Consider the following 26,778-nt stretch of genomic DNA (forward strand, 5'->3'; position numbering starts at 1 on the left):
AATTAGGAAATAAATTTGGTAGGATATTATTTGTTTTCATCCACAGGTTCAACTGTTCAGATATTTTTTCTTTGACTTGTTACTTACCAGAACATCCCTTTTTCCAGGATTTGAAGTGTTCTATTACAATTTCCTCCAATTTCTTTAATTTTGGATGGCTATAGAAAAATTCCTTTTTATTTTCAAACACTGAAATGGAAATAAAGCAATTAAAGATATAACTAAACCTGCAACAAGTATGAAGGTTTAATGAACATTTCCTCCCATTATCATTATCAGTCAGACATCCAAATTCCTGACATCAGCTCTAATTGCATTGACCTAAACAAATTAGTAAACTACTTACAGAAGTACATTTGTTAAACCAAGTTTTTTAGAAAGCATTGTTACTTTTGTTACAGTCAGACTATAAAAGATATTCAGTCAAATATAAATATATTTTAACCTTTCATCTTCACTCAAATTAATAACTTCAAATATAGATAACATGTTTGAAGGTAGCTAAAACCACTGAGGAAAGGTAGACAGATAGGTAAAAGTCTGAGGAAAACAAACTGGAATCAAAAACATACCAGCCACGTGTATCACAATGAGTAGCTTCCTGCCTCTACAAACTATGCAGAGGTATGTGTTTTGTTTAAACAGAAGGCAAATATTCTGTCCCTAAAAAGGAAATACTGACCTGTTCCATTCTTGCAAACATTTCCATTTGCTGAAGCCGCAGATGTGTCTGAAACCATGTCTCTAAGCTGCTGATACAGCTTCATGAAGTCTTCATTACGAGCAAGTTCATTCTTTGTACGAGTTAATCCTTTGTAAAAAGTTGAAATACTTTAGTATTTAATCTCCCCAGCAAGTATCATTTTTGCTGCCTTTGGACAAGCTTTCTCAAAAGTAGCAAGTTCCTTTCGAGAGCCAAGAGAAACGTTAGCTTTAGAAAATGTAATAAATATTGCTTTGCGCCAATACTTCTTTAGGGAAGATGCCATTACAGAATTCAAACGTGAAAAATATATGTACAGACAGAAGCCTGGTTCTGCAGGTAAACTAAAGTTTTACATCAACCATTTAGCACTAGAAAGGCCATCCAATCCAGAAATGAGGGCAGCAGGGCGCTGGCCCAGGCTGCCCAGAGCAGCTGTGGGTGCCCCATCCCTGGCAGTGCCCAAGGCCAGGCTGGATGGGGCTGGGAGCAGCCTGGGCTGGGGGAGGGGGGGGGGGGGGGGGGTCCCTACCCACGGCAGCAGGGGTGGGACTAGATGATCTTGAAAGGTCCTTCCAGCCCAAACTATCCTGTGACTCCATGAAATGCTGCCAAGCTACTCAAAGAGGAGGGAACCTAGACTAAAAGCTAAATATAAGAAGTTTCTTGAATGATTTCACGTTGGTGTTGAAAAGAATTTTTTTCTGCTCAAACCAGAAACCAAACTGATCAGAACACCAGCACAGAAGATCTATTTATTAGAACTATTTTCCATCGATCATTTTTCAATAGCAGACAGGGATTTAAGGAATCTGAGAAGCTTGGAAATACATGAAATACTCTCCGCTACCCAGGTCTAACAGAACTATACCATCAGAAATGTAAAAATCTGCATGCACGAAAGGAATAAATTGTAAAAATGTCAAAAACATAAAATTAAATGAGAAATTATTAGTACATGTATACTATAAAAACATATCCTATAGATATTCTATAATATGAAGCAAGCACTGTATGCTTTTGGTTCAGACGTAGGATGAAGCAGTGTCATTTTAATCAAGCAGGGCTGCAGGCAGGCTAGCTTTTCTAAGTTAACACACAGTCACACAGCTAAGTGTAAACCAAAACAAAGCAAGAAACCTGACAGCCACATGGATGAAAAGCCAGAACCTTCCCTTCCCACATCCAGTGTTTAAAAAGCTTGCAGTTGGATTGACATTGCCATGTTGAAACTTGTCGCCTCAAAAAAGGTATCAGCACCAAACCAGGTCTTCCAGATAGCAATGACAACCCAACAGGTCTAAAAATGGCCATGGAGAGTTGCAAAAGACACATAATCGTTAGTGGTAGAACGAGGAAAATGAGACAAGGCCAGAACAGAAAATATTATTGCCTCACTGTATGAATTCATGCTGTATGCAGATTTGGAATAGTGTGCACTGTTGTCTCATTCGAGAAAATGAGAAGAGGTACAGAGAAAGGCAGTAACAGCTTTATATGTTGCTTTGTGAGCACAGAAGATGTTGCACAGCTGGGATAGAACTTCCAGTGTGATGTATCTAATTCTGTAATCCTCTGGCAAAGACGCTCCAAACTCACGCATATATGTGTTTTGCTATAGGGGGGCGAATTGCTTTACAAGACCAAACGATTTCTCAGTGTAAATTGTTTAATGGTTATTCTCCATCTCTCCAGAAATGCTACTGCCACTTACTCTGCGTTCTGTTTGTTCCTTATTTTTTTCAGAACTGCTGCCATATAGACGTATTTGCTTTCCCAAAGATACTCTATCTTTAACATTGTGCTAACATATTTCCAACAGGGATGGGGGGGAACAAAATACTAATTACATCTGCAATCCATCTGTTACATAAGCTCTTTTGGGCACAGTTAGCTGTACAGATGAGGTGAATTAAATGAGAGTGAGTGAACACAAAAGGAAGGATGTTTCTGAAGATATTTCACCTTTTGATCCGTCCATAATTCCACAAAGGTACATAAATAACGATCGTACTCCCATTTGCAGCAGCAGCTCATAACCATGATATAAACTGATAGAAAGTGCAAAATCCCCTTCAATTATGCCTTGATGTATTTCCTTTAAAAAGAAAAGAGTCATCATTAAATTAGGAAGTTGATAAGCAGCAGGAATCATACTGCCATTCTTCTGACAAAAATAAGATTGACATCTAAAAAAGAGCCAAAGCACAAACTAATGCACAGTGAGTAGTCTATCTATCAAAACCTTCAGGAAACAGGTTACACAATTCTTAATGATCAATGAAGGCAATCTTTTTCCACCTCCAGTGTTCTCCCTAAAATACTTGTAATATCTACCAAGATTAGCTCATTACTTTCCAATGCAGCAATACTCAAGATCTGACAGCGAAACCATCAATCAGTAGCTGGGCAAAACAAGACATTTCTAGCATGTCTACCCAGGTTACAAAACTGAAGCCAGGAAAGTTGGCTTGCCTACTGTGAAGTGCATTTCCTAATGTTCTTTTTAAGGTACTCAGTCTTTTTTTGTCTTTTCTTTCTAGATAATGTTCTTTGTAAAGTTTGCAAAATTTGAACACTCCATGACAATTTACAGATAAATAGAAGCACTGATGTAGTTCTGAGGGGAAAGTATAAGATTGTAATTACTGACTGCCAAGTTAAGTTCTCAAAAAAAATTCAGTTTGGAAATTGAGTTCTTCAACTTTTCCTTAACTTTCCTATATTAGCATCAAGAAAGGTCGAACAAGTAAGCATATTTTATTCCAGGGCTAAAAGTAGAATGCTACAAAGGAAATTAACTTAAAATGTATCAGGAAACTTTTTATTCTATTTCTTTCTTTATTATTCACTACTTTAATAACATGAAATAAAGACATTTACCATATTTTTTGAAGAAGGGTTTTTTCTATATTGATCTCTTGCTAGAATTATCTGGTACTTTGTAAGGCTGGGAATATCCCGTCTTGCTAAAACTCCTATTTTAATCAGGCGTCCAGCAAATGTTTCTAGCACCTGCAAAGAAAACACAGAAGTATACAAAAGATGTGAAGGTATGTATTCAGCCCCTTGAAGTAGTTTTATTTTTACAGCTCTTACACAACAGAACACAAGCAGTTCATTTATTCTATTTGAAACATTGGATTTTTCAAAACAAACTACACTGGTTTCTAAATAATTTGTCATTGTACCACATGACAACGCAGTGCTTAGCCTCACCGTAAGGTTCTCCATTATTAGGATGTTTCTAGGCTTATTTACAGATTTTTTTTTAAGACCAGTAGAACTATTAAAACTCAGTTCCCTAAGGATTTGTGCCCTCCATTCTACAGACAAACATCCTCCTGCCCCCAAGAAAACCCCATAACCATCAGATAACTAGGAAGTGGAAACACGGGCTGTGCTTTTATAATCGCACAAGTACTGACCCAGCAGAGAGGAAATGAAAGAGACGTGTAACCAGATACTGAACTCATGCTGCAGCTCCCACTCACTAGTAACCCCTAACCTGAATGGCATTTCAGTCTCAGGAAACCTGTATTCATCTTTGAGAAGTCTAAATTACTGCAGGTGGAGGACCAGCCAACAGGTTAGCAAGTTGTGTGTGGAAGGGATAGGAGTCGGGAGATGTGAGCAGAGTGGAATGAGCATCCGGCAGATGGGCCTGGCACAGCAGCGTGCCCCATTTCTTTCGGAAGCTGTGCCAAAAGACAATTTGTTTTCATACATCACATGTATCTGCTTTCCACATCTGTGAAACAGGGAAAGTGAACTGCACTAATTCATCTTAATCCTGTTTTTCCTCTGTTTGTTTCTCAGCCTTAGGTGGTCAGAATTTTTTTCATAGACTTAGTTTTGCATGAGCGCTAACTCTGTAATAATTGGAGTAATCAGATTTGTTCTACAAAAACTACTTACAATCTGTTGGCCCACTTGGCTAGTAGCACCAAGAACATCTTGGTGCAAAATAACAAGTTTCTCCAGAGGCAGGCTTGGTTTCGTTTGCCAGCAGATGGTTCCCTTACATGCATGCAGTGTTCCCCAAGTCTTCCAGGCATTTTAACACCGGTTCAGCAGAACGACACTAAGAAGGCTATAGCATAACAAACACCTAATCCCTTTATTGCTGGTCTTTCAGCCCTCTGAAGATCAGGTACAACTGAACCAACAGAAACCGGTATAACTTTCAGGCCTCGAACAATACTGAACTAAGTACCTCTTCAGCTTGCAAAGACAAAATGCCCTAAACAGGAAGAGAAAGACAACCGTAAAAGTAAAATGCGTGTTTATACACTAAGTAACAACACTCCATTTCTCCTCGTCACACACGTAGTGTATGCTGGGCTTTTAGAGCCTGTTAGGATGCACAAATATTAGTAACAACCACAGTCTACTCATACTACCCTGGCAATACAGTGGCAGCTTAGTAACTTTGATTATTTTATAATATGGTATTCCTTTAGCTTCTTACTCTGCATACAGTGCCTATATGGCATTAAATGGCCAATCCTGAGAAAAAGGGTGGGAATAATTGCCACTGTCAACTACAGTGGCATCAATCCCCCAAAGAATCAAAAAGGCAAAGAAAACTTTGGAAGGGTGAAGGAAAACTTGCAAAAGCACCATCGAAACTGGGGAAACAATGGGCTGGGGAATTTCCACACTGCCCACTCCGTGCCTGCAGGTCTTTCAAAAACAGCTAGTTGGAGTCAGCAGGCTAAGCAGATTACAACAGATAAAGGCTGCTGACAATAGAAACAAAGCCTAAATTCTGAATGCTTTGGGGCATCTTAGGTTGCTCCTCTTCCTTGCTCTGGGCCTTCAGAATGGGATACCACGTCTCGGGCAGCTTGCTGCTTTTAGTTCAGCTCACCTGCTCGCACCTAGAGGCGATGCCCACAGGAGCAGGGACGAGGGCAGGATGATGCTGAGCAGCACTGCCTGCTCCAGGTCTCCTGGGGCAGTAGATGCCAGACCAGCTGTGCGGGCCAAAGAGCCCCAAGGCACTTCCAACCCTCATCTTCAGGTTTACCTTTACCTACAGGGAGCCTGGGTCACTGCCTCACACGGCTACCGGGGCAAAGCGAAGCACAGTCAAGAGACCTCCATCTTGAAGCATTCCTTCTAATTAACACAAATGGATTACTTAGACCAAACAAACAACTAACACTAGTAACTCCAACAAGTGAACACCAACAGAAAACTACACTATTGCTAGGAATTTCCAGAGGAAAAGAAAATACAAAGAAATCAAATAATCTTTTCTTAAAATACAGTCAAGAACATCCACCAAGCCACTTAGAAGTCTAAATGCATAAGAAATTAATATCTCATATTTGGTTTAGTTTTAAGAGTTTAAAATTCAAAACTTCCTTTTACCAAACAGTTTGTTTTTGAATCTGGCCTATATCTGACAAGTCATTTTAAAAGGACAGAAATAGAAATGTTTGTGCCAGCTTATAAAAAAAAAGTATTTCTAAAAATATAAATAAATGTTGACCATGCAAGGGATAACTCAGTGTTCATTTTAATGGGATGCCACTGAAATAGCTCTTTACCCTCCCACCAAACTCTAAACAGTTGGACATGAGGACACTTGAAATGCTGAAGACCAAGTTTAAACTATGTCTTGTGTAGTAGAAAAGAAGTCAGTCTCTGAACACAAATATGTTTCTCTAGAAAAAAAATTAATTTTTTCATTAAAAAGTAATGCCCACATAAGTATAATAGTTCAGCACTGGTTTATTATTTCCTATAATTGTTGCATAGCTTTTTAAAAAGAAATCTCCATTACACGTAATTTTATGTTTCATCCCTTGACCTAGTTTATAACATGTAAGAAAATTATATTGTCACTGTTTGCTCATTGTACACCCCTGTCTGATTTAATCACCTTCTGCAAAACAAACCAAGGAAGACTATTATAGAAGACAGCAGGATCCAGTCACCTGGAGCTTCAAAACTAATAAGGAACAGCAAACATAACCTACTTAGAAGAGACACAGAAACAAGCACTACTCAGAGTAATTACATTTATCTTGCCTCCGTACCTTTATTTTTAATTAAAAAGATAATACTTCTAGAAAGTCTCCTCAATCTTTCCAAAACACTTAAGCCTTATGTTATCCATTTAAAAACAGAACTGTAGAACTAATTTAAATTAACCGCTTACTAGGACTCACGGCTTCTGCTAACTCACTAAATAGAGTTCAGGAAGATGACAGGTTTCCTACCAATATATAACAGACAACGTGGCAAAGTTGTTGCGTACTGCACTAAACTTGACAAGAACACAGAGGTTTTTGCTGAACAAGGTATCTTCCACAGCAAATCATGCTGATTTTGTGAAGCATGTACCTGAGATTAGCTTAGGACCTGCCATTTGGAGCTACAACATTAGCTGAGGACCACCATGAGCATTACAAGCCGAACTGGCAAGGCAAAGAACCGTTACTGTTTCATCTACACCCCACTAAAAAACCCTGCTATTAACCTCTTTTCTCTTGGCACAGTAAAAAACAAAGGCTCTAAAGAAATGACCCGGCCTAATTATTTTACTGCAGATTTGCAAGCCTTCTTTACCAAAGAAAACCAAGAAATCTGCCACACATAAATAACTGCTTGTATTCCTTTTTTTTTTTTTTCAGAGTGGAGAAGGAGGGGGTTGAGAGAATCCAGCCACTAAGCAGACTGTATCTTCACAAAACAGAGGCTCAGGAGGTCCACTTCTATCCACAGGAAAGGTTAAGCGCCAGAAGCTCTCCACAGCACACCCAGCCTCAACTGATACACCTGACTGTTTGGTTTTTTATACAGTCACACTGTACTTAAATAGAGCTGTCACCTCCCTTCATCTCCTTTCCCTGCTCTCCCAACTCACCCAGCTCCAGCCATCTTCAGTGCCCAACAGACCACAGAGACCTTTCAAACGTGCTGGGGCAGACGCAGAATTGGTGTGCAAGAAGATGAGACTACATTGTGTGGTGGTGAGGTACCATCACACCTACAGGTGTGCGAGAATGTGAACACAGACCACCGACACAGTGGCCTGCCTTAACAAGGGACCACTAAAACCAAGGGCATGGAAGCAACTCAAGCAACTCCAGAACTCAAAGATTTGTGCTGTGGCTGTGCACCACATGGACATCACACTGTTACCGCTCTGTTCCAGATTTTCAAGTTTTCAAGAAAGAGGGTGAAGGAAGACAAGAAAGGGAAAGAATCACCTTCTTCCAGGCTCTGGCCCCACCACCCACAGCTGGAAAACCAGCTCAGAAGGTGTATCTATCACAAGTCTTCACAACAGAGTTGTGATCATACTGTCTGAGGGGAGAGCAAAAACTTTTCAGGAAGGCGTGAATGCAGCCAGGGCCTTCTACAGCTCCAGGGAACAGCAGCCCCAGTGAAGGTCAGATGAAGATCTAGAGCATTCATTGTTTTGTTTTAGGACTGAAAATAGAAAGCATGGTTTGTGAAACCCAAACCTATCTTGAGACGTGTCAGTGCGGAAAACCTGATGTTCCTGAAAGTAACTTCCAGAAGGAAGTCCCAGTAACAAACCATGTTTAGTCACTGCCAACCGTAACTGCAGGCTTAGTGAGAGGATTTTGAGAATCCATCAAAAATGAAAGCACCTGGGGTCACAGAGCCCAGCAGCGATAGGAGAACAGGCCAGCCCCAGGGCGGTATCTCACGGATGAGCTAGGGCAGCATATGGGTATTCTTTACCTGACTAAAGAAAACTTTCAGGCCCACAAAGTACATAAAGTTTGTACTTTAAACATAAACATTTGATGAAGCCTCTCAAACCATAGTATAGTACATCAAAGAAGGGAAGGAGGACAACTATCAACAGAAAAAAAGTATTTGGGTTTCTGACAGGGAAGGCAACAGAGAAAGGCATTTGGAGCTATGACTAGTGCTCACTTTTAGTTATTCTCCCTGTAAAACTTCAGAGCCATGACAAACAAACTCTAAACAAGAAAGAGGAAAGTGCTATTTTGTGTAAGCTTTCTACTGACATTTTCTTATCTTTCCAATAACGAAAATAAAGCAGCAGGGACACAGCAGGGCGCAGTGTTTCTGAGGTGACCTTATAATTCTCCAGAACCAATACTGATCAGCCTAGTAATGATCTTGGCACCTCTGAAAGTTTTGTTGTCAAGTTTATATTAACTCATTCAGACACTTCACAGTCTTCCCGCTCTCCAGGAGCCTGTTACACACTGGACCTATACCATTCTTCCCTGGAGGCTGGTATTCATCAAAAAGATATAACACTTTGTCCTCTTCTAGCACCTTGGTTTTCTCCTATTGCAGCATTTTCATTTCTTAAAAGTTACAAAAAAAGGTCTACACAGTTTTTACTTTTCAACTAATTTCACCAAGAACATTTTTACTCTTTCACTTGAGAGTTTATAAGTGGCTCTTCTATATCAATATGCCACCCAGTAAATGTCATCGCTTAGCCATCAGATAGAAAGAAGCACCCTACCGAGGATGCTTCGTAGTCTCAACTTGCAAGACTGAATATTTATTTTTCTTATATATGCAGAGATATAACCTGCCAGGAAAGCACAAAGAATACAGCACTACCAAAACCACGTTATTTCAAGAGTGACTATTTATTAGCCAGCAGTCACAAACAAAATTAACAAGTTAGTGGGGGAAAAACATACAACAGAAATTAGCTTTGCTCAAATCCAGTAACAATCAGTTACTCTATTATCTGAGCTGACAGCAGCATCTAGACACAGCCCACCATACATCTTCAGTACTCTATAAAATGTAGTCCTTTGTACATAATTTCTAAGCATATCACAAACCAAAGACAAAAAAAAAAAATACACACACAGTAATTCCTGCAGGTGGATCTTTAAAATAGCATCCTAAACTCCTGTCAGTCTCTCTCTCACAGGTAGCCAGTCAGTACTCTGGCATTTCTCACACAGAGAAATTTAGCTGTAATTTTAAATAATTTTTCTTTTGGTTGTATTTTTGGTTTCTTTTTTCTTCATCTCCAGCAATGATGCTTGGCAATCCTCTAAACAGAAATAATTTCAAGTAAGCAACTATTCATTCTCATAATAAATGCCTGAACAAAAGAGTTGGGACTGTTTTCTGCAAGAAAGTGCCAGAACTATTTATGCAGGATAGGCAGAGGAAGAGTCTCTACACATTGCCTCAAAAAGTCAGCTCTTCAAGAGTAATGGCTTCCTGGAAGAAATCTCCAAAAGTCAAGATGCCCTCACTTGGTAGTAATAATCCAGCTTCCAAAATCATGTGGAAAATTCCTTACCCGCAAAACTGAAGTCAGTGTTAGCACTGCACTGAAGTATAAGTAGAAACTACCTGTGACAGGGATCAATTCACATTGTGCCTTACTTCAAGCTACCTTCCTACCCACAGCCACGTAGCTGCCCCGCAGAGGAAGTTCACCACTACATTTGTGAGGAAAATCTGATAACTGCCAGAAAATAGTCTACTTTGGCATGCTTTCAATGAATCCTGTGATTCTGCACACTAGGTAGCTGACCATGAAATCAAATAATCAGACAACCAAACACTTAAGCAAGTATCATCCCCAACATGTGTCAAGGATTTGCCTTCTCAGTGAATTTCAGATCAGAGAGGAGTCTGTGATTCTGACACGCTGCCCACAACCAAGAGGCCAAACATCCTCACGGCAGAACCACCTGCTTCACTTACTACCACCAGTGCATCCCACTTCTCTGCAGAAAAACCCACATGCCAAATTCACTAGGAAAGAACCGTTCTCTCAGGATGTTCCCACCGGCAGTTGTTCCTCCATTTTCAAATTCTCAAAGAAACCAGTCCCTGGCTGGTCAGCTTTAGCCGATAGAAGAAACATTTTATAGGAACAGCAGGATTTCAGTCTGTAGTGTCAGAAGTACACAGTCAGGACTTGCACGTCTCTGGCTTCTAAGGCAATTAATACTTCACTGTCACACCAAGATCACCTCCTGGGGTTAAGTAACCAAAGCTGAGCCTGGGAGAAAGATATTGATTAAAAAAACAAAAAAAAAAAGGGGGGTGGGGGTGGAGGGGGGAGATTAAGCATCACATCACAGAGTCAACACTTCCATCCCTAACCTTTGGCTGTCCTTGAGATGTGCAAGCATCTCAACAGTGTATGGGAGGTGACTGTTTTCCTATTATTCTAAAATTCTAAAAGCCCAGAGGTTCCCCTTTCCTGCCTGCGCAAGAAGGACCACAACACTTACTTCACGTTAAAGTTGGAATGAAAGACAACTACAAATAGAACCCACACAGACTCCTGATTCAAATTCAGGTCCTGTTGGAATTATCACTTCCATCCCCGTAAGAGGTCTGTTCACCCGCCTCTCTCACAAAGGCTCGCCTCAGCAATGGCAAAATTACGCAGCTGTCACCTTCCACTGCTGGACTTCCAACAACCAGATGACCCATGGCTCTTGCACTCCAAACCGGAGCCAGTTTGGAATGACTTCACAGACACTCCACTCCCGAGTAAAACGAAAGATCTCTCTTTTTGGCATGGTATGAAAATAGGAGAAGAAAATCACAATGAAGGAGGACTAACAGGACGTGCAGAGCAGCGGGGGAAAAAGGCGATGAAGAGAACGGCTAGGAAAGAGAGCACGAGTTAATGCGAAAACACATACGAAACACCAGCTTCTTTCCCATCTGTGCTGCTCGGATCCTGCCTGCAGCACCGGGTGAAGCCACAGAGCACCAGGACTGCCGGCAGCGCCCTGCCCCGCAGCCCTGCCCCGCAGCCCTGCCCCGCAGCCCTGCCCCGCAGCCCTGCCCCGCAGCCCTGCCCCGCAGCCCTGCCCCGGGGGGCGCAGCCCGCGGGAGGGCAGGCACACCCCGCTCCCGCCCCCCCGCCCTCAAATCCCCGGGCAGGGCGAGCCCTTCATAAGGCGGCGCGGGCAGCGCTCCCCGGCTGGGCGCGATGGAGACGGGCGGGTGCCGCATGGGCGGCGCGGAGCCGGGCGCCCCGGCCATGATCACCCTGGAGGACCTGGACGGGATGGCGGAGGAGAGCCCCGACTCGGCGTACCACAGCAACGGCAGCAGCCTGGAGGAGGAGGCCGAGCGCATGGAGGACGAGGAGCAGGAGCGGCTGCTGAGCTACTGGCAGAGCGTGGGCCGAGGGCACCAGGTGGACGTGCCCCGGGGTAAGAGCCGCGCCGCCGGGCAGCGCTGGGGCCGGGCCAAGCCGCTTACGCCCACGGCGGCCGCCGGGCCAGGGGCGTCCGGGAGGCGGCACGCGAGCTCGCCCCCGGCGCCGGTATTGCTCACCGTCGGCCGGCAGCTCCAGCCGCTGCCCCCACGCCGGTGACAGGTTCCCGGGCCCCCCTCCCCGCCGGCGGGGCCACGGCAATCGGCCCCGACACCCCAGACCTCCCCCTGAGCCCCGGCGGAGCCCGTCCTCGGGGCCGGCACCCCGCTGCCTGCCCAGGGGAGGGGGCGAGGCACGGCTCCCCGCGCCCCCGGCCGCAGGGCCAGGCTGGCCCGGGGCAGGGGCAGGAGCGGGGCGGCGGGGCAGCCCCGGGCACCGCGGGAGTGCCCGTCCCAGCTCCGCACGCGTCGGTGCACAGAGCCCGGCAGGAGCTTTGCGCAGGGCCAGCCGAAGGATTTCTCTAGCTTAGAGAAGCGGTTGTAGTAGTAGTGGATTGACCCACTTAGACTAAAAGGACTGACGTGAGTTTTCAGTCCTAATTAAATATTAAATTGACTACCTGCAAAAGCGCTCGTAAGAACATCTCCCTGGTACCGATGCAGCTCTTTAAGGAAAGATGCTTGAAATGAAAGACAGCACAGAATTAAACAAGTAAAAGGATGGACTTTGCTTTTTGACAGTAAACCTCCCAGGTTTACCTTATTAAAAAATTATTTTCAACTTTCTGAAAGGCTATAACAAGTCAGGTAACTCCTAACAAGCAGGAAAGAGTAACTGCAAACTTGGCTCATTCAGAAAGTTTAACTCATCTGCTCTGTCCTGCAGACAGAAGCAGAAAAGGATCTTTAGCATCTCTGCTCTTCTGATAAATCCACCCCTAAAGAGGGTGGGAAGCAGCAAATCCCTGAACAACAGACTGCACTAGATGCTACCAAAGTGAAATTATTTACTTAAACTTTTTCTATATTCCAACACTGCAGTCAGGGTACAACCTCCTTTTCAAGTCATGCCTGGAAGTCTCATATTTCTAACGTTTTAACAATTAAAACTAATGTCCTGTCAGGTGCTAAAAGAGCAAGGTCAGTCTGAGCAGAGTTCCATGGCTTGCCTTGTTCCCAGTGCCCTGCAGGAGGGGTCTCTGCGTGCTCTGCACCGGCTGTGCCACCCAGTAGCCTCACAAGCTCCAGCAGCTGTGGATCTGTAACCCGTGCATCGGATCTGGCAGCTTCAGGTTCTGCAGGAGCACAGAGGGAGGGGGAGAGGAGAGGGGCTCCCTATTTACCTGTACATGAGTGAGGGGTGAACAGATGGCTGCCAAGTTGCTCCTTAAGAGTAGCTTTGTGCAGCAGAAAACAAGATTCCTTCCCACAAAATTATATATTCTGACAACATAGTGAAACGAAGCACTGAAATGTCTAGGACTTATTAGGCAGGATATGAAGTCTAGGAAATATGTTCAAAAGTAGCATTTTACCAGATTTTAGTTACTGTATTATAAAAGGTTTACTCTGTAATGCTAAACAAGTGTTACAAAAATCTGCCCAGGGCTATCTGACAGGAGCAGACTACATCTCAACTATGGCAAACTCTCTTAGGCTGTTTGAGTAGTTTACATGGTCCATTCAAAGTTTAAGTTAACTGTTTTATACCCACCTTTAGTACCCAGTCAGCTAAAATGTACTTGAGCCTCAGGGAATACAGAGGGGCCACAGAGATGACTTTCTGGGGAGAGAAATCCCCCCCATCAAGAGGGAGCAGAGCATCTCTCCTGACTGGTGTGCCCCATCCAAGCAGCTGGAGTCACTGACACCACAATACAAGAAAATACAAGAGCTTTACTTGGCTGACTATTGACTGCCAGCGTGGTGACTGTGCCAACAGAGCACTCAAGACTCTAACAACAGAACACGGTTTCTTGTAGTCTAATGGTAAAGTCTGCAAAATAAGAACATCACCATCCCTCTCAGGCTTTGACACTTGTTTTGTTCTATGGTGACAGTCCAGCTTTCTAAATTATTACTTGCTTCATAGCTTATGTTAGCACCTTCTAAAGATAACAGGAACACTGCAAGCATTCTTAAAAAAAAGATAATCCAAGATATTTTGCAAGATAAGAACAACGGATACTTATATGGCTGGCACTGCACTTTATCACTGTTAGCAAGATCTTAATTCCGTAGACTGACTGACTGGCCTATGCCATACCTACAACCAAAAGGTAAGAGAAAATTAAAGGCGCAGAAAGGTACAATCTAACTTTCTTGGCTTGAAAACTGTATTTTACCTACTCCCAGTAGAAGCAGAAAACATGCTAGAGCTGTTACTTTTAAATTTCTCAATTCTAGTTTCAATTTATGAACATCCATTAACAAGCAAGCTCAGGAAAGCTGCTACCCATCAGAAACATCTGCTTGCTGAAGTGTAAAGCTGTCTAACGACACTCAGCATACAAACCGGTGTGCTCTGAGGTCAAGTACCCAGGCTCCAGATCAAACTTCAGCTCTGAATGGCAGGTGGTTTTCCAACAATTCCAACATACCCCCCTTGCTGAGGTTACCTCATGTAAGGGGCAGCCCAGCAGCCTCTGTACCAGCCAGAACCCCTGTCTGCTGAAGGAAGTATGGGGGAACAGACTAAAGCCTCTGCTGCTGGAGGTCACCCTGGTGTGCAGCCCCATGCTGAAGCCCAGCCCTGAGCCTGCGTCCCCAACAGTGCTCATAGGCACCTCCCACAGCTGTTTCTGGATTGTTCTCTCCAAGGGGCATGTCTACTAGTTCTCTCCAGAATCAAGATTTTGGTTCCCATCATTACAAAGGCTGTCTCCTCTACTCCAGAACGACAAAGTTTCATGTGCATGTACATTATTTAAGGGTGCAGCTGACAAGTATATCCTGCTTCAGTGATACTCCCAACAGGTCCAGTCAGACACAAATTAAGAAATGCAACAATTTAAATACTGTTCAATCTTGCTGCTATGAACAAGTCTTGTCAAGTGTGTCCTATCTATATAAATCCCTTAGTAAAGATATGCCACTTTCACAATACCTACCTATAGTAGCAACTGTAATCACAATTTTGAAATATAATTGAGCCAAGCCTTTACCTAGCTGCACTGCTACAGCTCATCGTGCCTTGTTTTGTCACACCACTATTCAAGTTTGCAAGCTTGGATGTGTAAATGGAGCAACTCACTTGCTTTTGGCAGTATAGTCTTAAGTATTGTGCAGATTAAAATACTTATAATCCAAATGTTATACTGTCCTGCCTGACAGGCATGGGATTCACAAACAGAAGAATAAAACTCCTGAAAGGACTTTAATTAGTTGCAATCCCTATCCTGTGCAATAATGGGGGGGGGGGGGGGGGGGGGCAGGAAGAAAAACTTTTAAAAGCCCTGCAATCAAGATCCTATCAATAAAGGGATCTAAAAATAGAGTTAACTTTTCTAGAGTCCTAAAACATTTCTTAATTATTGAATACTCTGGAAAATTCAGTGCTGAAGTCTAATCTACAATTATTTTTCTCTCAGCCTCCAAAGAGATCAATTTTACATATCAGTTATTACTTAATTTTAAATGTTTTCCAATGACGTTTTAAAAAAAAAAAATGTTAAAAATTAACTGAAGTGTAGCCTTTCCCCCTTCATTAAAAGGGATCTTTACTACTCCAAATAGTCTTAAACCTAAAACTCCTACACTGGATGGAATGCCAGGAGATGTAGGTTTGATTCCCAGCTCAGCTACAGATTTACTAAAGTGACCAAGGCCACGTTAATTCTCCTGCATCTTAATTCTCCTCTTCTCTGAAACATGGATTATACTCTCCTGCCCCATCATCCTGACTTTTCTACTTAAGATACTGAGGCACTTAAAACACCCAAGAGAAGGGCTCTTACTTCAGTTGAAACTTTAGTCCTTTTCATGCACATCTGGTATGTACCGTGAGGTAGAGTATGGCAGAAATTCACAACCAGACTTTCAAACACTGTACATAAAAGTTAAGTTTCTAATCTGTATCTAAGTACACAAATGTCTGTTACTTGAACTTTGAAAGACAAGGAAATACTCTTTTGGAAATGAGTCTTTCCATTCTTATGATTAAACTTGTATATAGAGTTTCCAAGCCTGTCTGTTAGGGAACAACATCTAAGCAGAATTTATTTATAAACTGCAGCTAGAATTGATGTCAAGACAACAACAGTTGCAAACACACCTAATCCAACCACATTTAAATGACAAAACTGTAGGAGAAGTACTAGAATACGCTAGTATTATATATGCAAGTGCAATATATTTTTGCTCCTTCTATCCATTTGAGTTTGGCTAGGAGTATAATGATTACTACAGACTGGATGACTACTAGTGTCACTACATCTAGAAACAATAGGATAGCTTTGCTATTTCATTCCTTACAAATCACGAGAATCATTAAAGAAGTCACCGCACATTTCAGTTCCATCTCAGTATTGGTGAGCATGCAGGTGCTTAAGAGTACTTCAGCAATTATCAACTATTAACACTCTCCTTCACATAATGATCTGCCACCACAGTGTGCAAACTCAGACCAGAAATGATGACATGTTAGACTGCACTCTGAGTCCTTCTTGTTCCAAAGGGCAAGACAACAGGCAACAGCAAACATAAAAAGCATGCCAAACATACACCATCCCTGTTAGTTAAATGAAGTTGGTATGTTCCATTTCATCTTTACTAATGCTTTATGTGGACTATGGCTATTTGAGAACATTGAACCACTATTTCTTTCCGCCAGATGTATCGGATCCTGACAGCCAGAACACTGAAACTTGCTTTGCTGTATTCCTACCATAATATATATTATGTTATAGTTTTGCTAGAATGTTAGTATTTGCTTTAAGTCAACAGTCTTCTGCCCCTTCCAAACTGAAATAAAACCTTTCATCTAATGTACTTGGCTGATCAGACAGCACATACATATAAAACTACTGCGAAACAAAAAGCAACTGTGTTAGCACAAATTTATGTTCCAATTTCTTTGTTAAACAATCATGTGTCTTGTTAAGAAGTAGTTCTTTAGTGAAGTATACATTGAGGAGTTAAGTTTCCTCATCTTATATTTCTTTCACTTAACAGGACACTTTTCTCCTCCCTCATCTATAATTTCTGCCCTTCAGTCCCCACTCCACACCTCACCTTCATTGTCTGTCCTCTAGCCTGAGCACATCCAGTTCTCCCAGACCCTTCTGCACTTCATCCTGCCCTAACCAGCTGTATCTCGAGTTCATCAATGCAATTTCTGTACCATGAAGCCCCAAACCAGGCACAGCATGTGAAATGCAGCTTCAAGAGAACCAAACAGAACAGTCACCTCCCTTGACTGGCTGACTGCAGTCTTGCTGATATAGCATGTGTCCTGTTCTGTGCGGTCTCCTTCTGAAACTACAAACAAAAGTTCATGTTCTCTACTTCTTAATGAAAACATTTGCTTGCATTTTATTTTGCAGTCCTCCCCTCCTTCAAGGGCCTGCATTAAAAAGAAAATTATATACACACACATACATATATATATATATAAAATGCAATTCACTTAAAATGCAAAACTCTACTTTTCATCACTGAAGCTGGATCCCCACAGCTGGAATGCATACTCCATCAGTTTCTGTTTTATCACTTGCAGAGACTGCAGCTGGCAGTGCATCCCAGGGAAAAGCAGTGTGGTACCTGGGCAGCAGGAATGGCCAGGCTAGCCAGGACACTCGGCTAACAGCCAGCCTGGGCTGCACCAACGGCTCCAGCACTGTGGCTTCTGAGCAAAAACACAGGCCTCACACTCAATGTATATCCCAACTAATAGGTAGCACTGAAAAGTGCGTAATTTCAAACATACAGTGAAATATTAGACGTAAGACATCTTTTGGAAAGACTGAGTTTGCACAGTAGTATTTCCTGGGACCTGTGATCAAGAGCAGGCAACTCAATTTACTTCTTCATGCGGATACACATCAATCCACCATGAAAGAGTTGCTAGAATTGGCAACATCATCTGTACAGGGCCAGAACGCCCAGCATCGCCAAAGGCTTCCCATAGGCAGGTGTATATTTGTCATATATGCAGAGCAGGAGTGAAAGCTGTTTCTAGCAGTACCGAGACAGAAGTCAGTTAACCTTTTCCGTTAGTATCGAAGGACAACCTAAACTTGTTACAATGTTCCCTGAAGTTTAACTAAGGGACAGAATGAAACACATTTAATCTTTATTTCTACAGCCTCATGTCTAAAAATGGAAGTGTGGTTTGTTGTTGCAGACATGGCAGAGCCAATTCAGCAGCTGACTAGAAACAACAACCCCCAGGAGAGACAGACCATCCCATTTACTCTGATCCACCGCAAAGAAAAGGTACTGTTTCCCTTCCCAGTTGAAGTTTTAACAATGTTTTCAACATTAATACCTAGCTTCCAAAAATATGTTTCTTTAGAAAATTATTTTAACCATCTAGGATTTTTAACGTCAGAAGCACAAAGCATTACAATGGGGTAACTACTCATTTTTAACAACTCACCATTTTTACATATGAAATTTTTTCCCTTTTGGAAAGCAGAAACTAACTATCAGGGAAGTCAGCAGATGACCAAATTACACATTTATGACATTTTATAATTAATTTAACAAAAACCCCTTGTATTTTGACATTTGAAAGAAAATACCTATTTTCATTTAAATCAATGCATTTGCTTCTTTACATGATCATGTTAATCAAACCTTAGCAAAGAGTACTTGAATGAGATTAATATCTGAACTTAAAGCCAAACATGTACTTTTGTATCATGGATCATTATCAAACAAAGCAGCAATTTCCAAACCCATCTTATCAAAACCATCTTACCCTCTAATCAAAATTTAAAATTAATGTCCAGGAAATTGTTTGTAGCTCAGGAAATGTGCAAACAAGTGTCTAACTTTCAATATATGACAAATCAAGAAAATCTTTACCAACCACACATGAAGATTTCTTGTCACATTTCTTTTAAGCAAAGCTATACAATTCAAACATATAAATATCACAATTTGATTATATTTCATGTGAGTATATTTCACTATACAGTTTGGGACTCCTGGCTATTTATGTTGTAATTAAATGCTTGAAAGCAATTTCTTAGTACTACTGTAATAACTGCAGATAAAAAAATAAGGTTATTCAGTGTTAATTGCAACTAAATGTTTAATACTGCAAGTCCAGAAGATGACAGGTTCTTATTTTAAAGAATGTTGAAATAAGTTTTGGTCCAAGATCAGCAGCATACCCCTTCTTGACTTATATGAGAACTGCAATTCACATTCAAGATCATTTCACCGACAGCTGAAACAGTTGAAAATAGTTATTCTTCCATTCAAGGAAGATGCACACACTGCATTGGTTTTGGTTATCTAATTATATGCCAGCCTAGACCTTGAAATTAAACGCATGTAAGTATTAAATAGTATGCATTTAAGGTACAGCTGGCACAGACTTAAAATCATTCCTTATGCTTGCCATTCTCCTGGTCACACACCTGGAGAAGTTGATTTCTTGATGCCGTAAGTAAAGCACTGAAATACTGTTTGACTTTTACTTGTTTGGTTGGGTTTTCTAGATGATTAACTTAAAATACAAAATTGTTATCTTACTGTGCTTGCAGCTTGGAGATCTGCTTTATGAAAAACGTCAATATGGAAAAGCCAAGTGGGCTTGTATAAAAATGAAAGAAAAGCAGTATGAACAGAGCATATGCCTTGGATTCATGAAGCTTATGAGGTACATTTGTGAGCAGAATTCCTCAGGTAATTGGTACCACAATTCTACATTAAAGTTAAAACACTGTATTTATGCACTAGCATGTCCTAACTGGGGAGATACTTTTATTAGCTTTTTCCAAACACACCACCCTGCCTAGAGGGACATCTTCCCACAATACAGCCTTTCCAGCAGAGTCTAAACCAAAGTGCTGCTTCCTCTGTGTATGTGCTAGAAGAGAACATCTGCAGGAAGCCATCCCTGTTTCCAGGGCCATTGTGACAACTGCCTGAGTATTAACAATGGCTATTTTTGTACAGCTGTCAGCTAGAAATAAGGCTTTCACTACAGAATTTTAGTGGTTTAGTTTTCACAGCAGTACTGATTTACTCAGAGTGTAAGGCCAGAAGAGACTATAATGTTTTGCCTCCATTTTAGTTTATGATACTTAAATTGTGCATGTCTGAATGGACACCAAAAATTTATGTGGTCGAAGCATGTTTTCCAGAAAGATAATCCAGTTTTAAGTCAAGAACTTTAAAATAATGGCAAGTCCACAATGTCCTTGTGCCTGCATAAAAAACATCCACCTAGTTTCCAATGCAGTTTGATCTGGTTTCAAACTTCCAGCCATCAGTTCTCATTTTTTCATTCTCCAGTTGACTAAGAAGTCTTGCAATGGCCAGTGTTTTGTTCTGTAGTAGCACGTGGGTTGTAATCAAGTCAAACCTTAATTTTGTTTCCAAGAAACTAAAAGCATTGATCACAAAAGCTTTGCCTTAATCAGGTATTTTCCCCACTCTCCTCATTCTTTTAACACTTTTACATCGTTTAAAAGTAAATTTGGCTCCAGAACAGTGCAGGTTTTGTTTTCAAACTGTGTACAGAACCCACGCCTAGTCATCACTGCTACCTGCACAGTCAAGAAAGCCAACCTTTTCCTATAGCGTTCCAAGAACATAGCAACATTTTGGTAACAGCGAATTCTCAGTGAATTCACAAGGCAGCCCTTTTACCTCAACTACGTTCTTTGCTCCCAAATATTTAAATCACGACATAAGGTCAGTTTACAAGACAAACACAACCCTCTTAAGAGACAGAAGTTAAAACTCCTCACCCTACATGAAGATAGGAGAGCTCACCATATACTGCATTTTAGACATACATGCACACACATTTGCACATGTAAGTTTTACGGAGAGATATATATATATATACACACAGACTACAAAGTATAAGAAAATGCTACTTCCAAGTCAGAATACACAACTCCATTTTCTAAAACATCCTACTGAATTCCTTTTAGTAACAAAACTGCTCTGTGGTACTCACTTTATATTATTCAGTATGAGTTCAGAAGTGGAGCACAGTATGTAGACTTTTTTTTGTCTTTTTAAGAAATCACGTATGTCTCCTTAGGACTGTACTTGGGGATAACAATACCCATTGTGACCATAGTCCATACAAATGAATCTCAATCGGCGATGACACAGTCAGTGACAGTAGCGTACTACCTGCCTGAAGTGCTGCAGGATGAGCCACCTCACCCTTTTGACTCTGACATCAGCATTGAAGAATGGCCTTCTACTATTGTTTATAGTAGGTAAGAACCATTTAAATTTTTTTCTGGTAGAAAAGGTAAAAAGATGCAGTTTTCAATTTGGGCATGTTATGTCTCTTGAATCAAGTTCTAAAAGCTAATAAATGGTAAAACTTGATTTTCAGGAATGGTTAAAAGCTGCCTGCTTCATGAAACTGGTATATTCAGGAAATAACGGTTACGAGCTTACTTGGTAAAATGATGCATCTGTAAGTGTGAGATGTAACAAGCATCTCAAAGCACAGACTACTCTGTGTAGCTGGGAACAAAGCGCCTGACATATCACTGAAAATTTAAGAAAAAAAACCCCAACCCTGTTATCTGTTTGAGATCAATCACAGTCAGACAGTATCATTTGTGAAACATGACTAAATGATTTAGGAGGCATGTCTAGGCTCTGGAAAAACTGTGGGTATTAAAAAGAACTTGATATGAAGTTGATTGTTACAGGAGCTTCAGAGGAATCACCAATGAAGACTCTATAATGAGAGAAATAAACCTGTTGGCAGAAATTCTGGAGAGTCCCGAGTTATGTTTGCAGGATACATTCATCATTGCAGGATATACAAACCCAGCTGCTGCCAATCGACACAACGAGATCTGGTTCCTCCAGAGACCATAGCCTCCCCTTTCCGATGCTCGTCAGCCACAAGAATCAGTTCTGATTTACTGGCAGAATCTTACACGTGAATTGCATGAGACTAGATGTCAGACCCTCAAAGATTTTAGACATGTGGCTTTTAGCCAGTTTAGCAAGGCAATCGCTCCAATTTAATAATCAGAGGTAACACCTGAAACAGTTTCCTGTGTCAACTTTTACAGTTTTTACACAATTTTTAATGGAGATATTTAGCACTTTAAAAGTTAGTTCACCTTATCTTTTTTTTTTTTTTTTAACAAGATAAGGGAGACAGAGACCTCTCTCCTCGTCCCCTTACTAGCATCTCTAGACTGCTGGTGGCCTAGGACAGTGCTAGGGGAGACCCTGGAGCCCCCAACCCTAGCCACCTAGTGCTGCACCAGCTACACAAGGACCCTGGTGGGGCTTTCAGCGGGACACACAGTAAAACCACCTCACACGTGCAGGCTACGCTTCAGGAAAAGAATGTTCAGGTCTTAATTTCTGAAGGTAACTACCAGATTTAGACCACTGGGATTAAACCAAGGAGTAAGAGTAGGCCAATGCTGACTGCTTTTAACATCATCATCTGTGGAACAGAGATTCTTAATGCTTACCTCAAAAAGCATTCAACCAAAGTACTTCTAACTTTGAGAAGAGGCCAAGAAAGCAGAACAGTCTTACTGCTCACTAAAGTTTTGATAGCAAAAACTACAAGTTACCTTAATCACACACACATAGTAATGCCATGACTATATTTGGCATTCCTTAATAGAAAGTGGTTATTTCTAACTCTTCAGATTTCTGAGCATGTTCTTCTTACAGCTTTGCTGAATGTTAAAACACTGCAGCTGAAGTCATTAATTTGTTCAGTACCTTTTACACTTTTATGGCAGTACCACACTACTAATGTTGTAAGTGACACAAATACTTCACAGAATCACAGAAAAAAATTCAGCTAGAAGTGACCTCTGGCAGTCACCCAGCCCAGCCCTCTGCCGAAGGCAGGGCCCGCGCTGCTGGCAGAGCAGGCTGCTTAGGGCCTCACACCCCCAGATTTTACTTATCTCCAGGGATAAGGAGCCCATAACCCCTCTGGGCCCAACTCCAGTATTTGACCATCCTCACTGTGAGAATTTTTCCCTTCTTAATATCTAATTTTCTATGTTACAGCTTGTTTCTTTTACCCTTCATCCATATGATAACTCTTGAAGCAGACAGCTGGTGGTCTGGCACACTGTGAGTGAAAGCCAAGCTGACACAGCTCTGTGCACATCAGGTCTGAGAGCAGCATGCACACTTTGCTGTTCACCACAGTTAAAGAGTGCCTGCTGCTCTGGAGAATTGGGGTAGCAAAGTTTTGCTCTCAAAAATCACTTCTTAATGTCTCCTCTTTCTTACGGATACAAAGGTAGAGTTTAATCTTAGTAGAAGTAAATTAAATTTTATATACAAAGACATTAAGTGCATCACCAGCACTATTTATGGATTACAGGATTTAGGCTTTAAATAGAGCTTTTGTGTTCTTCAGTTACAACATACGAACTGCAACCAGAGCCAGTGTCTGCTAGCTTTACAGTAGTCAGCTGGCAAGCCAAACCAATTTCTGTAGTACTTCTGAATGAACGTATAGGTCTTAAGAACTTTAAACATCCCAGTTCCATAAGGCGCTCTGCTGCACAAAACCAACTTTATGCTTAACCTAAAACCTCTTGTTGAGCAGCAGGATCAGAGAGTGCTGGCTGGCCCTGGCTGACTGGGCTTAAGCATGACCAAGGTGCCCTCTGGTGATTGCTGCCCACAGATCTGCTGGGGAGACAGCAAGGAGAAGGGTGGGGGGAGAGAGAAAAGCCTTAGTTTTAATACAAACAAACTGATAGTCTGGGGGGAAGAGGGAAAAAGAAAACCCCAAACCAAAACAGCAATCCTCGCTTCTTCTGAACCTGTAGCTGTTCAGATACCCTGCACTAGTCCAGCATTCATAGACATTCATATTGCCACAAATTAACTGGATGTTAAACTGAGGTGGGGGGGATCTCAAAACAAGACAGTGGGTTTGGGGCCTTTCTTACTCCAGCCAGAAAGCTATCAAGTCTGGTTTGCCAGGTGACAGGACAAATGCTTGTGTCAGTTGTGGCCACAAGTAGGAACCGCTTTGTCTGTTGTGCTAATTTAAATGCACATCAAAGGAATTCTTACTTAACAGAAGGAGACTATGAAGGTACCTGTCACGTCTCTTATTCTTCTCAGTTTGTTTGAGATACAGGATCATGGCCCTGAGGGGGGGGAAAAAAAACACCAAAACCAACAACTTCCTTTTCAATATGTTGGATCGTATCCCTCTTGATTTTTATTTATTTTGCTTTTTATTTATTTTTAACATTTCCTCAGACTGCTGGAAATGCCAGCCAGTATTAAAGTGAAAGCTAACAAATTAATGACAATGTTTTTAAAAACAAAGTTGAGTAGAAGGCCCAGGGAGGCATTAAATAACAGGTTTTGGTTTCCCCTCATCTGGCCTCCCAAATATTTTCACAAGAGACAATAAAAAGTTTTCACCTTTGACAAGATTTTATGGCAAACTGAGGAAGTTTTTGCAATTTGATTGCTTTTGCCAATTATATTAATGCTTTGGCACAGCGGTATCATAGCTGTTGAAAGTAGTTAAATCCTCTCACCATAAAGTACTGGTTTGTACATACTTTACATTTTAAATGTCTATTGCAAAAAGCATTTGCTATATCTTATGTCTCTTTCCATAGGCAATCTTCACCTAAATACTTCTGTGACTCAGCTACTTGTCAGTATGTTATAGAAACATTCTTGTTACTGAAATATAAAAATAATTTATCTGAATGTGCTGATATCCTAACTGCAGCAAAGTGTTCAGTGTTGTTTTATGTAAAACTGTGAATTCCAAGATAGTATTTATTTTGACTTATGTTAGACAGCTTCTGCTGCTGGGAAAGAACCCATTAATCTCAAGTTTGAAGATACACTTTATGGCTATGGAATGTCACAGCAACCTCCGTAACTGGCCCTCACAAGCACGGGCATAAAGAATTGCAGGTTTTAACCAACACACAAATAAAGCTTACCTAATAGTTACACCAGTGAATGCCACGGAAACATCACTGTTACTCAAATACATAATTTCAGACAGTTTGAAAACATTATGTCAAGCATGGTTATCTCCTGTTATCGGAATAGGTATTTTATTATCCATCTGTGGCTCTACTTTGTAAGCCATTAATTAATGGATTTTAAATTTGAAGTTATTAGATTTCCACTATTCAAAGGAGATAATAAAACAGAATTCACCCATATTTTTTGAAGATTAAATTAAGTAGCCTTAACAGATAAATGTTGTCCTGCATACTGTGTATTTTTCAAACAAGCATTAGTGCCTAAGAAGTTTACTCCAGCTATTGTGATACTCAGGGCCTTGCTTATTGTATGTACACAAATATAATTTTCCCGTTGTGTTATTGCATTGTGCTGTTTCACACTGTCCTTCATTTTCACTGAAGTGTTGTCTTGTTTACTGTTACTGTTTGTCAAAATTAAAGATAATGATTGTATTGTGCAGTGTACACCTGGCTTTCATTTTTGTAAGACACGAGTCCTTTTGCTATCTTTCCTTTGAATGGGAGCAGCGGAAGTCACAAGTTGCTATTCTGATTTTACAAGAGCTGTTTAAGCCCCAAAATTGAGATGGTCACTCTAAGACATCAAAAAACTTAAATAACTTTCAAAAGCCCTGCACTCTTCGAAATAAACACATACATTTGGAGTCTCTGTGCTGCAGTCAGCAGGTCTGCTAGCAAACTCACTCCTCCTCACTGCAGAGGCCATCTGCAACCCCATTTTTGTTGTGTCCAGCACAGTCTCCCACAATTCTTACTGCAGCACAGGCTAGGGTAGGACTGGTTTCAGAATCAAATTGTAGAGAAGCAATACTTCACAGAGAGTGACACAAGCATTTGAGTTTTCTCTTAAATCCTGACACCATACAGAACATACTTCCTGATTCTTTTGGCAAGGGACAAGGATAATGCAACATATACTTGCTGCTTCTGTGGCTGCACTCACATACCCTGATCTCAAACTGCTCAAAGGCCAGAACGCAGGAGCACAGTAAACGATGTAATTTAATTTCAGGGCACGGACAAAGGTCCACAGGTGTGCTGCTGAAAACTCCACAGCTACAGAAATACCTCCACAGCAACTGAAGTATATGAGCCACTTTTGAAAGTGCTGAGATCTTCAAGACTAAAGCTTGGCTTGCTGCCAGCACTAGAAAAGGCTGGGGCACCATCCTTTCATACCTTCTGTGTTTTCACAAGTCGTACTTCCTAAGTAAGGCAGTAGCAATACAAATGCAAATACCAGATCAAAGAAAGGAAATAGAAAACGCTGAAACCACAGCGACAGTTTAGCCAGTGTTTGCCTATATTCCTCAATTACACCAGATTAGCCAAACCTACAAACTTATTTCAGCTTAAATCTCAAGTGAAACACCTCAAATAAAATGCCTGCATTCAACGCGAACATTCAGAGGCACCTGCAGTGATGCAAAATTATCTGTAAAATTCTTGGTAGCTTATCAGTGGAACTTCCTGATTTAAATACACTCTCAGGTTACCGGTTTGAAAAGAGCTGCTCTAATTCAATCTAGAAAATGAACGACCAAGTTTGCCTTCCAATGGTCTTCACATAAACTATACCAAAATCATTTAACTGAAAACATTCTCTAAGGCCAACAGTCTGATACTGACTTAATACTATTTTTTTTTTAATGTCTCTAACCAAAAAAAAAAGAACGTGCATTTTGAACTTTTTGCAGTAGTATCTTATGTAATATCATTTGTCTACTGGTACCTCACAGAGAGCCAGTCAATGACAACTTAATGGTCTGT

General features: G+C 41.2%; 2 protein-coding genes across 6 annotated transcripts in view; one reads left to right on the forward strand and one right to left on the reverse strand.

The window, feature by feature from the left end:
• FANCM (FA complementation group M) overlaps positions 1 to 26,778 on the reverse strand; it is a 545,047-nt gene that overhangs the window by 513,547 nt on the left and 4,722 nt on the right. For all 5 annotated transcript variants that reach the window (XR_008822876.1, XM_056345041.1, XM_056345042.1 and 2 more), the window contains exons 5-8: positions 3,587 to 3,718; positions 2,669 to 2,801; positions 683 to 811; positions 88 to 189 (exon numbers count right to left, since the gene is read on the reverse strand). Coding sequence is in view for 4 of the 5 variants with exons in the window: in XM_056345041.1 (XP_056201016.1) it covers positions 88 to 189; positions 683 to 811; positions 2,669 to 2,801; positions 3,587 to 3,718 (496 nt within the window). In the remaining variant the exon portion in view is untranslated. The remainder of the gene's footprint in view (positions 1 to 87; positions 190 to 682; positions 812 to 2,668; positions 2,802 to 3,586; positions 3,719 to 26,778) is intronic.
• LOC130152103 (heme-binding protein 1-like) lies at positions 11,573 to 25,440 on the forward strand. The gene is made up of 5 exons (XM_056345063.1): positions 11,573 to 11,886; positions 18,174 to 18,265; positions 19,546 to 19,687; positions 21,060 to 21,243; positions 21,691 to 25,440. Exons 1-5 carry the CDS (start codon positions 11,661 to 11,663, stop codon positions 21,860 to 21,862), a joined length of 816 nt encoding a protein of 271 aa, XP_056201038.1. The 5' UTR covers positions 11,573 to 11,660; the 3' UTR covers positions 21,863 to 25,440.

Source organism: Falco biarmicus, chromosome 7 (assembly GCF_023638135.1).
Source record: "Falco biarmicus isolate bFalBia1 chromosome 7, bFalBia1.pri, whole genome shotgun sequence".
Taxonomy (NCBI): domain Eukaryota; kingdom Metazoa; phylum Chordata; class Aves; order Falconiformes; family Falconidae; genus Falco; species Falco biarmicus.

Coding starts and splice junctions, on each gene's coding strand:
- LOC130152103 (XM_056345063.1), top strand. CDS start 11,661: ATGGAGACGGGCGGGTGCCGCATGGGCGGCGCGGAGCCGGGCGCCCCG. Junction 18,266..19,545: donor TGATCCACCGCAAAGAAAAG/GTACTGTTTCCC, acceptor CTGTGCTTGCAG/CTTGGAGATCTGCTTTATGA. Junction 19,688..21,059: donor TTGTGAGCAGAATTCCTCAG/GTAATTGGTACC, acceptor ATGTCTCCTTAG/GACTGTACTTGGGGATAACA.